Below are 12500 nucleotides of genomic sequence, written 5' to 3' on the forward strand. Positions count from 1 at the left end.
TTGAATGGCTGCATTTAAGGAAGGCTGCTCCATCCTAGGTTGCAGTTGAGTAAAATTGAGGGGGCACTTGAACATTTGGAATGTAGTTTCTGAATGGCCATAGCAGAGTGAAAGTCATCAGTGGATCAATATCATATCTAGATATGGGCCTGATGTTGTTTCAAACAACAATCTGTTGCTGGCAGGATATAGAGGCAATCTTCATTTGTTAATGGATATAATCAGAATTGTCCTGTCTTTGTTTTTTCCAATTTCAACTCCAAATGTATTCCATCACAACAGGGACTTTTCTCCAATGTCGTAATCTGTTTGTTCAAATTATAACAATAACCAATTTGAGCGATGTCGTAACCTCAATGTCACTGTGGTGATTATGCAGGGTATAAATTGAATGCTCTGGATTGTATCTCCACAGAGTATAATACTGGGAGATTGCCTGCAGAGCGAAGGGGCACATCGCCTCACACAGAAAATGTATCAGACTGTTAGATTAGCAAGGCAAATATGCTACATGATCATTGCCGTCACCGGCGTTCCTGGTAAGTGACTATAACCATTGAAGTTGTGTAAATCTCTGCATGGACTGGTCTCTGGTTTTGCTCTGTGACTGATAATGTTAAATGTTGGTGTAGTGGTCACTGTTATACAGACACACGATCAGTGATACCATTCTATGAAGTCAATTGTGCTCAATTACATCTGCAGTTTGATTCCTTTGTCTCATTTGATATAAACATCTGCTTGCAACTAAGAGGCTCATTGAATTATCAAGTTATGCCTTGAGTGGAACATCGTGTAGTTGTAACAGTCCTCAGTGCAGCAACTCTCTGAGAGAAGGTTTTACTGGCAGTGTGTGTCACTGTAGGATATACTGAGTGTGGGTCACTGACCGGTGTGGAATACCATACCCGAGTGACCATGTTTTACTGAGAGTGTGAGTCACTGCAGGATATACTGAGTGTGGGTCACGAACCGGTGTGGAACACTATACCCCAGTGACCATGTATTACTGGGAGTATGTATAACTGTAGGATATACTGAGTGTTGGTCACTAACCGGTGTGGAACCCCGTACCCCCGTGACTGTGTATAACTGGGACTGTCTGTCAGTGTAGGATATACAGAGTGTGAGTCACTAACCAGTATGGAACACAGTACGCCAGTGAGCATGTATTAATGTGAGTGTGTGTACCTGTAGGATATACTGAGTGTGGTCACTAACCAGAGTGGAACAGTGTACCCCAGTGAACATGTATTGCTGGGAGTGGGTGGCACTGTAGGATATAATGAGTGTGGGTCACTAACCGGTGTGGAACAGTGTACCCCAGTTACTATGTATTACTGGGAGTGTGAGTAACTGTAGGATATACTGAGTGTGGGTCACTAACCGGTGTGGAACACCGCATCTCCGTGACCATGTATTACGTGGAGTGTGTGTTACTGTAGGATATACTGAGTGTGGGTCACTAACCGCTGTGGAACACGGTACTCCAGTGACCATGTATTACTTGGAGTGTGTGTCACTGTAGGATATACTGAGTGTGGGTCACTAACCGGTGTGGAACACTGTACATCAGTGACCATGTATTACTGGTAGTGTCTGTCACTGTAGAATATACTGAGTGCAGGTCATTAACCGGTGTGGAACACAGTACCCCAGTAACCATGTATTACTTGGAGTGTGTATGTCTGTAGGATAGACTGAGTGTGGGTCACTAACCGGTATGGAACACAGTACCCCAGTGACCATGTATGACTGGGAGTATGTATCACTTTAGGATAGACTGAGTGTAGGCCACTAACCGCTGTGAAACACCATACCCCAGTGACCATGTATTACTGGGAGTGTGTATGACTGTAGGATATACAGAGTGTGAGTCACTAACCGGTGTGGAACACAGTACCTCAGTGACCATGTAGTAATGGGAGAGTGAGTCACTGTAGGATATAGTCAGTGTAGGTCACTAACCGGTGTCGAACACTGTACCCCAGTAACCGTGTATTACTGGGACTGTCTGTCACTGTAGGATACCTGAGTGTGGGTCACTAACCAATGTGAAACACTGTTCTCCAGTGATCATTTACGCGGAGTCAGAGGAAATGTATTACCATGGATTGAAAATTGGCTGGCTACCACAAAGCAGAGAGTCTGGATAAATGGATCCTTTTCAGGTTGGAAATCGGTGGTTAGTGGAGTGCCAAAGGGATCGGTGCTGGGAACACAACTGTTTACAATATATATAGATGATCTGGAAGAGGGGACGGAGTGCAGTGTAACAAATTTGCAGATGACACTAAGATTAGTGGGAAAGCGGGTTGTGTCAAGGACACATCGAGGCTGCAAATAGATTTAGAGAGGTTAAACGAATGGGCTAAGGCTTGGCAGATGGACTACAATGTCGGAAAGTGTGAGGTCATTCACCTTGGAAAAAAAACAGTAAAAGGGAATATTATTTGAATGGGGAGAAATTACAACATGCTGCGGTGCAGAGGAACCTGGGGGTCCTTGTGCATGAATCCCAAAAGGTTAGTTTGCAGGTGGAGCAGGTAATCAGGAAGGCGAATGGATTGTTGGCCTTCATTGCGAGAGGGAGGGAACACAAAAGCAGGGAGGTCCTGCTGCAATTCTGTAGGTTATTGGTGAGGTCGCACCTGGAGTGCTGCATGCAGTTCTGGTCACATTACTGATGGAAGGATATACTAACTTTGGAGGGGGTACAGAGACGATTCACGAGGCTGAGTCTGGAGATTAGCGGGTTAACTTATGAAGATAGATTGAGTAGACTGGGTCTTTACTCGTTGGTGTTCAGAAGGATGAGGGGTGATCTTCCAGAAACATTTAAAATAATGAAAGGGATAGGCAAAATAGAGGCAGAGAGGTTGTTTCCACTGGTCGGGGAGACTAGAACTAGGAGGCAGAGCCTCCAAATACGGGGGAGCCTACTGAAAACCGAGTTGAGAAGGAATTTCTTCTCCCAGAGGGTTGTCTATCTGTGGAATTCTCTGCCCAAGGAAGCAGTTGAGGCGAGCTCATTGAATGTATTCAAATAACAGATAGATAGATGTTTAACCAAAAAGGAAGCAAGGGGTTTGGGGAGCGGGCAGGTAAGTGGAGCTGAGTCCACGGCCAGATCAGCCATGATCTTGTTGAACGGCTGAGCAGGCTCGAGGGGCTAGATGGCCTACTCCTGTTCCTAATTCTTATGTTCGTATGTTCTAGTATATGTGTGGAACACCATACTCCAATGACCATGTATTACTGAGAGTGTGTGTCACTGTAGGATATATTGAGTGTGGATGACTCACCGGTGTAAAACACCGTACCTCAGTGACCATGTATTACTGGAAGTGTGTGTCACTGTAGGATGTACTGAGTGTGGGTCACTAACCAGTGTGGAACACTATACCCCAGTGAACATGTATAACTGGGAATGTGTGTCACTGTAGGATATACTGAGTGTGGGGCACTAACCGGTGTGAAACACTGTAACACCATTTACCATGTATTACTGGGAGTGTGTGTCACTGTCGGATATACTGAGTGTGGGTCACTAACCAGTGTGGAGGACCATACCCCAGTGAACATGTATTATTGGGAGTGTTTGTCACTGTAGGATATACTGAGTGTGGGTCACTACCCGGTGTGGAACACCATAACACAGTGACCACGTATTACTCGGAGTGTGTTTCACTGTAGGATATACTGAGTGTGGGTCACTAACCGGTGTGGATCACGATAACCCAGTGACCACGTATTACTCGGAGTGTGTGTCACTGTAGATATACGGAGTCTGGGTCACTAACCGGTGTGGAACACCATAACACAGTGACCACATATTACTCGGAGTGTGTGTCACTGTAGGATATACTGAGTGTGGGTCATTAACCGGTGTGGAACACCGTACACCATTGACCATGTATTACTGGGAATGTGCGTCTCTGTAGGATATACTCAGTGTGGGTCACTAACCGGTGTGGAACACTGTACACCATTGACCAAGTATTACTGGGAGTGTGTGTCACTGTGGGATACACTCAGTGTGGGTCACTAACCGGTGTGGAACACTGTACACCATTGACCAAGTATTACTGGGAGTGTGTGTCACTGTGGGATATACTCAGTGTGGGTCACTAACCGGTGTGGAGGACCATACCCAGTGACCATGTATTACTGGGAGTGTCTTTCACTGTCGGATGTACTCAGTGTGGGTCACTATTTATTCTACTTCCGCTTCTGAGGCGTACCCTCGGAGTCGAGGATTACTCGATTCCATACTAACAATTATTTCCCAGAGTGCTGAAGAGTCCAATGCATGATCTGCATTCTCTGTCACAAATGGGGCAGACGCTGGTTGAACGAACGGCAGTGTGGGGTGCCCGGGTTGCTGCGCACTCCTTCCGCTATCTACGCTTGGCTTCAGCTTGCTCTGGGCGATGAGAATCGATGTGCTCTGCACCGCACGGATGCTTTTCCTCCACTTGGGCTGTCTAGGGCCAGGGATTACCAGGTATAGGAGGGGCCGTTGCAATTATTAAAAGAGGTTTGGAGTGTTTCATGGTAGCTTTCTTCTGCCCACCTGTGGCTCGCTTACAATAACGAATCAGCGTGTGGAGCGTTTGCTTTTTGGATCTAATGTCAGGCATGCCGACGATGTGGCCCGTCCAACGGAGCTGATCGAATGTGGTCAATGCTTCGCTGCTGGGGATATTAACCTGACCGAGAACACTGATGTTGGTGTGACACTCCGGCCAATTAATTTGCAGGAAATTGCGGAGACTGCGTTGGTACTTCTCCTGTGCTTTGTGGTGTCTGCTGTAAATATTCCATGTCTCTGAACCATATAGGCGGGCCGTGTCGACCATGAGCTTTGTCCTGGTCTTCAAACACATTCTTCCTCAGGCGTCCGAAGTCTGCACAGACACACTGAAGGCAATGTTGGACTTTGCCATCAAAGTCTGCCTTTGTTGACTGTAGGCTCCCGAGGTCTGGAAAATGGTCCAATTGTACAGTAAACCCGAGCATCCCTGAAACTCGCAGCGGATGGCGAGTTTCCCTGCGCCTATCGCCGCTGATACATTCTGAGTGCCCCATTTACAATTTAATTCACTCGCCATTCACACTGGAAGTCGTCTCGCCCTCACGGGCTTTGGGCTGGGAATGAAAACCCTTGCAGGTTGCTGATCCTGATAGTGACCCCAGTGCACTGCCCCTGCTGAAAGTACAAGTGCTGGACCTCTGGTCTGAACAATATTCTATCTCCACTCTCCAATGGTCCAGGTATGGGAGCTCGGATGGTCCCTTGCTATGCTGCCTTTTCTTGGGATACAGGGAACCTTCGTTGTTCCAATTCTACTCCGGTCCCCTCCTTCACATATTGTTCAGGTACATTGATGACTGTGTTTGCGCAATTTAATTTTCTAGCCATGACGTGGAAAATGTCCTAACTCGCACAAAGTCATGATCAGCCATCACCTCAGCTCTGTGCTTTCTGACATACATTGGCTCCCGGTTAATGAACGCTTCGATTTTGAAAATGATCATCCTTGTTCACAAATCTCTCCATGGCCTTGCAGCTCCCTATCTCTATAATCGTATTCTGCATCATAACCCCTCAAGCTATCTCCGCTCTTCAAATGCTGTCCTTTCGAACATCCCTCATTATACTGCTCAACCATCAGTGGCCTTACCTTTAGCTATTTGGGCCCTAAACTCTGGAAGTCCCTCCTTAAACCTCTTTTACCAAGCTTTTGGTCATGTGCTTTAATTTCTTATTTTTTATCTCGGTGTCCCATGTTTCTGTGTTGTCCTGTTAAGACTGTTCTGAAGCACCTTGGGATGTTTAACAAAATTAAAGGCGTGATAGAAATAAAAGTTATTGTTATTATTATTAATAATATAGTTATTATTAATATTAGTAATAATCATTATTCTAATTATGCAGTCAACCTTGCTTCTAATTTACGCCCCTCTGTCTCCTTCACATGCTCCGTCTGACACTACCCTCCCCTTCCTCGACATCTCTAAGTCCATTTCTGAGGACAGGCTCTCGACAAATATCTACCATAATCCGGCAGAGTGCTCCAGCTACCTTGATGATATGACCTCTCACCCAGCTTGCGGGAAGGACTCTATTACATTCTCCGAGTGTCGCTGCCTGCGTTGCATCTGTTCCGATGATGCCACCTCCCACACCAGTGCTTACAACATGTCTTCCTTTTTCTGAGCTGAAGATACCCGCCTTCTGTGGTCCTGATCCTGTGGGCCTGTAACCTAGTGTGGAAAGGGTAGGAGAGGAGGGAGGAGGCAGAGTCATGGAGACAGTGACCAGTTGAGTCAATAACGCGGGCTGAGGGTCTACAGTAGTGGTGTGGTTTCCCGGTCCCCGATCCTCACTGGTTGATTATCTTCCTGCAGTGACCATGCACTGTTCAGCGAAGGTTCATCAGGCTGGTTCCTGAGATGAAGGTCTTGTCTTATGAGCAAATGTTGAGCAGGCTGGGCCTATAATCGTTGGAGTTTAGAAGAATCAGCGGTAATCTTATTGAAACGTATAAGATTCTAAGGGGGCTCGACAGGGTAGATGCAGAGAGGGTGTTGCCCCTCGTGTCGGAATCTAGAACTAGGGGTCATAGTTTCAGAATGTTCCCTATGTTGGGGAAGTCCAGAACCAGGGGACACAGTCTAAGGATAAGGGGTAAGCGATTTAGAACCAAGATGAGGAGAAACTTCTTCACTCAGAGAATTGTTAACCAGGGGAATTCCCTGCCACATGGTGTTGTTGATGGCAGTTCATTGGATATATTTATGAGGGAGTTAGTTATGGCCCTTACGGCTAAAGGGATCAAGGGGTATGGAGAGAAAGCAGGAAAGGGGTAAAGAGGGAATGATCAGCCATGATCTTATTGAATGGTGGTGCAGGCTCGAAGGACCGGATGGCCTAATCCTGCACCTGTTTTCTATCTTTCTATGTTACCATTAATTTTGCCGACCCGCCCGCTGGGGTGGCTCGGCTTCCCTCCCACTGAAATGTCTCTGCTAAACTGGGAAGTAGCGGGTTGGAGGTAGGTTGCATTGGGATGATATACGTTAGGAATCGCAGGATAGCGCAGATGAATACGTGGCTTGAGCAGTGGTGCAGCAGGGAGGGATTCAAATTCCTGGGGCATTGGGACCGGTTCTGGGGGAGGTGGGACCAGTACAAACCGGACGGTCTGCACATGGGCAGGACCGGAACCAATGTCCTAGGGGGAGTGTTTGCTAGTGCTGTTGGGGAGGATTTAAACTAATATGGCAGGGGGATGGGAACCAATGCAGGGAGACAGAGGGAAACAAAAAGGAGACAAAAGCAAAAGACAGAAAGGAGATGAGAAAAAGTGGAGGGCAGAGAAACCCAAGGCAAAGAACAAAAAGGGCCACTGTACAGCAAAATTCTAAAAGGACAAAGGGTGTTAATAAAACAAGCCTGAAGGCTTTGTGTCTTAATGCAAGGAGTATCCGCAATAAGGTGGATGAATTAATTGCGCAAATAGATGTTAACAAATATCATGTGATTGGGATTACGGAGACGTGGCTCCAGGATGATCAGGGCTGGGAACTCAACATTCAGGGGTATTCAACATTCAGTAAGGATAGAATAAAAGGAAAAGGAGGTGGGGTAGCATTGCTGGTTAAATAGGAGATTAATGCAATAGTTAGGAAAGACATTAGCTTGGATGATGTGGAATCTATATGGGTAGAGCTGCAGAACACCAAAGGGCAAAAAACGTTAGTAGGAGTTGTGTACAGACCTCCAAACAGTAATAGGGATGTTGGGGAGGGCATCAAACAGGAAATTAGGGGTGCATGCAATAAAGGTGTAGCAGTTATAATGGGTGACTTTAATATGCACATAGATTGGGCTAGCCAAACTGGAAGCAATACGGTGGAGGAGGATTTCCTGGAGTGCATAAGGGATGGTTTTCTAGACCAATATGTTGAGGAACCAACTAGGGGGGAGGCCATCTTAGACTGGGTGTTGTGTAATGAGAGAGGATTAATTAGCAATCTCATTGTGCGAGGCCCCTTGGGGAAGAGTGACCATAATATGGTGGAATTCTGCATTAGGATGGAGAATGAAAAAGTTAATTCAGAGACCATGGTCCAGAACTTAAAGAAGGGTAACTTTGAAGGTATGAGGCGTGAATTGGCTAGGATAGATTGGCGAATGATACTTAGGGGGTTGACTGTGGATGGGCAATGGCAGACATTTAGAGACCGCATGGATGAATTACAACAATTGTACATTCCTGTCTGGCGTAAAAATAGAAAAGGGAAGGTGGCTCAACCGTGGCTATCTAGGGAAATCAGGGATAGTATTAAAGCCAAGGAAGTGGCATACAAATTGGCGAGAAATAGCAGCGAACCTGGGGACTGGGAGAAATTTAGAACTCAGCAGAGGAGGACAAAGGGTTTGATTAGGGCAGGGAAAATGGAGTACGAGAAGAAGCTTGCAGGGAACATTAAGGCGGATTGCAAAAGTTTCTATAGGTATGTAAAGAGAAAAAGGTTGGTGAAGACAAACGTAGGTCCCCTGCAGTCAGAATCAGGGGAAGTCATAACGGGGAACAAAGAAATGGCAGACCAATTGAACAAGTACTTTGGTTCGGTATTCACTAAGGAGGATACAAACAACCTTCCGGATATAAAAGGGGTCAGAGGGTGGAGTAAGGAGGGGGAAGTGAGGGAAATCTTTATTAGTCGGGAAATTGTGTTGGGGAAATTTATGGGATTGAAGGCCGATAAATCCCCAGGGCCTGATGGACTGCATCCTAGAGTACTTAAGGAGGTGGCCTTGGAAATAGCGGATGCATTGACAGTCATTTTCCAACATTCTATTGACTCTGGATCAGTTCCTATGGAGTGGAGGGTAGCCAATGTAACCCCACTTTTTAAAAAAGGAGGGAGAGAGAAAACAGGGAATTATAGACCGGTCAGCCTGACCTCAGTAGTGGGTAAAATGATGGAATCAATTATTAAGGATGTCATAGCAGTGCATCTGGAAAATGGTGACATGATAGGTCCAAGTCAGCATGGATTTGTGAAAAGGAAATCATGCTTGACAAATCTTCTGGAATTTTTTGAGGATGTTTCCAGTAAAGTGGACAAAGGAGAACCAGTTGATGTGGTATATTTGGACTTTCAGAAGGCTTTCGACAAGGTCTCACACAAGAGATTAATGTGCAAAGTTAAAGCACATGGGATTGGGGGTAGTGTGCTGACGTGGATTGAGAACTGGTTGTCAGACAGGAAGCAAAGAGTAGGAGTAAACGGGTACTTTTCAGAATGGCAGGCAGTGACTAGTGGGGTACCGCAAGGTTCTGTGCTGGGGCCCCAGCTGTTTACATTGTACATTAATGATTTAGACGAGGGGATTAAATGCAGTATCTCCAAATTTGCGGATGATACTAAGTTGGGTGGCAGTGTGAGCTGCGAGGAGGATGCTATTAGGCTGCAGAGTGACTTGGATAGGTTAGGTGAGTGGGCAAATGCATGGCAGATGAAGTATAATGTGGATAAATGTGAGGTTATCCACTTTGGTGGTAAAAACAGAGAGACAGACTATTATCTGAATGGTGACAGATTAGGAAAAGGGAAGGTGCAACGAGACCTGGGTGTCATGGTACATCAGTCATTGAAGGTTAGCATGGAAGTACAGCAGGCGGTTAAGAAAGCAAATGGCATGTTGGCCTTCATAGCGAGGGGATTTGAATACAGGGGCAGGGAGGTGTTGCTACAGTTGTACAGGGCCTTGGTGAGGCCACACCTGGAGTATTGTGTACAGTTTTGGTCTCCTAACTTGAGGAAGGACATTCTTGCTGTTGTGGGAGTGCAGCGAAGGTTCACCAGACTGACTCCTGGGATGGTGGGACTGACTTATCAAGAAAGATTGGATCAATTGGGCTTGTATTCATTGGAGTTCAGAAGAATGAGAGGGGACCTCATAGAAACGTTTAAAATTCTGACGGGTTTAGACAGGTTAGATGCAGAAAGAATGTTCCCAATGTTGGGGAAGTCCAGAACCAGGGGTCACAGTCTGAGGATAAGGGGTAAGCCATTTAGGACCGAGATGAGGAGAAACTTCTTCACCCAGAGAGTGGTGAACCTGTGGAATTCTCTACCACAGAAAGTAGTTGAGGCCAATTCACTAAATATATTCAAAAGGGAGTTAGATGAAGTCCTTACTACTCGGGGGATCAAGGGTTATGGCGAGAAAGCAGGAAGTGGGTACTGAAGTTTCATGTTCAGCCATGAACTCATTGAATGGCGGTGCAGGCTAGAAGGGCTGAATGGCCTGCTCCTGCACCTATTTTCTATGTTTCTATGTTTCTATGTTTCATGTTAACTCCTGAGCCGATGTCCACCCGACTGTTTTGGTGCGAAATGACAGGCCTTACTGTCTGGGCTCAGTCACCGACAATGTGTGACCAATAATTGACTGTCTCTTTTCCCTTCTGTTTATTACAGTGAATTTAGTGGCGATTGTGGTCCTGTCCCGGGGAAAGTGCGGTCTGTCCACCTGCACCACTCGCTACCTGGTTGCCATGGCAGCGGCGGATCTACTGGTCGTCATCACTGCGATCATACTGTACCGGATCAGTTGGTATTATTTCCCGTGGTCTTTCCTGGGTATCACCCCTGTGTGTCGCGTTATACGTCTCCTGTCCTGTGTAGCCACTGACTGTTCTGTCTGGTTCACCGTCACTTTCACCTTTGATCGATTTGTGGCCATTTCTTGGCAGAAGCTGAAAACCAAATATTGCACCGGGAGAACTGCGGCTGTGGTCCTGGCAACAAGCTGCATTCTGCTCTGCTCAAAAAACATTCCTCACTACTTTACAATTGTACCTGGATATATAATCGACAATGTTCAGTGGTTCTGTTATTCAATGCCAGCCTATTATACTGAGCCCGGATGGCTGGGATTTGACTGGTTTGATACGGTATTAACCCCACTGCTCCCATTCGCTGTAATTTTGTTACTCAATGCTCTGACAATCAGACACATTTCAGTGGCCAGTCGAGTCCGGAGGGGTCTGAGGGGTGAGAGCAAGGGGGGGAATGGCAGTGACCCAGAGATGGAGAGCAGGAGGAAGTCTGTCATTTTACTCTTCACCATATCTGGCAGCTTCATACTGCTGTGGCTGATATTTGTTATAGAATTCTTATATTATAGCATTGCAGGAATACATCCCGCTGATTACAATGCTTCTTTATATACCTTTCGACAAGTCGGATATATACTGCGGAATTTAAGTTGCTGCACAAACACATTTATTTACGGGGTGACCCAGTCCAAGTTCAGAGAACAGTTGAAGAGCGCGGTGAAATATCCGTTTACATCGATTATACAATTAATTAATAAACAGAACAACTGAGCACAGGCCAGAGGCGGGTCCCAGTGTTTCCAGTCCAGGAATATAATATTTAGCCCCAGACTTCCATCCCCTGAATTACGCCAGGAATGGCTGGTGATCTGATAATACACCCAGCGACCTGTTTAGGACACGGCACTATTTCTGATTGACATGACCCACCTTGTCTTTCTGGTCAGCACCACGAGCTTGTTGCATTCTGTCAGAGTTCTTCTGTAAAGGGTCACTGCAGCTATTTAGTGAAGGAATTCATTGCAGCTTCCAGAGTGAGAAGCTCGTCAATAGTTAGGTCGGCAGAGTGGAGCTGTAGTTCAGAGGGTACATTACATAGAATAGACAGCACAGAAACATATAGATCGGCCCGACTAGTCTGTGTTGGTGTTTATGCTCCAGACCAGTCTCCTCCCATTGCAAAAACGTCGTCTCAGCCTCTCAGCATATCTTTTATTTTATGTTCTCTCATTTACTCGTCTAGTTTCCCTTTGACAGCATCTGAACTATGTATCTCAACCACTTCCTGACGTAGGGAGTTCCACATTCTAACCACTCTCTGAGTAAATACATTGTTCTTTATTTCCCTATTGGTGTTATTAGTGATTATCTTGCATTTATGGTTCCACAGATTTGGATGCTCCCACGAGTATAAACTTTTCTGTCACCGTCGACCCGGTCCAAAACAATCATAATTTTCAAGACTTCGATCAGGACTCCTCTATGTTCTCTGTCTTCTACAGGAACCAAGCACAACCTGTTCAATCGTTCCTGATAACTGTTATCTTTCAGTTCTGGTGCAGTCCAACCAAACATTTGTGAGACCGTACTAGTGGCCCCCATCACCATCTCCATTGCCCTAGCCACCGACTCCATCCCTCTTCCTGTCAGCAGTCGAAGGCTGAACCCAGCCGTTCGCAACCTTAGCGTCTTATTTGAGCAGGAGATGGTCTTCCGTCCCCATATCCACTCCTTCACCAGGACGGCATCTTTGTGCCTCTGTTGCAGTTAATTTGCTGCTCAAAACTTCATCCGTGCCATTACCAGCTCTGGATATGACTCCTCCAATGCTCTCCTGTGTGGCTTCCAATCTCCCAC

General features: G+C 46.1%; 1 protein-coding gene across 1 annotated transcript; it reads left to right on the forward strand.

The window, feature by feature from the left end:
• Window positions 1–472: 472 nt before the first annotated feature.
• LOC139248754 (probable G-protein coupled receptor 139) lies at window positions 473–11414 on the forward strand. The gene is made up of 2 exons (XM_070872176.1): window positions 473–539; window positions 10504–11414. The coding sequence occupies exons 1-2, from the start codon at window positions 473–475 to the stop codon at window positions 11412–11414; spliced, it is 978 nt and encodes a 325-aa protein (XP_070728277.1).
• The last annotated feature ends 1086 nt before the right edge of the window (window positions 11415–12500 follow it).

Source organism: Pristiophorus japonicus, unplaced genomic scaffold (genome assembly GCF_044704955.1).
Source record: "Pristiophorus japonicus isolate sPriJap1 unplaced genomic scaffold, sPriJap1.hap1 HAP1_SCAFFOLD_291, whole genome shotgun sequence".
NCBI lineage: Eukaryota > Metazoa > Chordata > Chondrichthyes > Pristiophoridae > Pristiophorus > Pristiophorus japonicus.

What these genes read in the sequence shown, in the direction of transcription:
- LOC139248754 (XM_070872176.1), top strand. Translation starts at nt 473, where the DNA reads ATGTATCAGACTGTTAGATTAGCAAGGCAAATATGCTACATGATCATT. An exon ending in TGCCGTCACCGGCGTTCCTG is followed by an intron (nt 540 to 10,503) that starts GTAAGTGACTAT and finishes TGTTTATTACAG; the next exon opens with TGAATTTAGTGGCGATTGTG.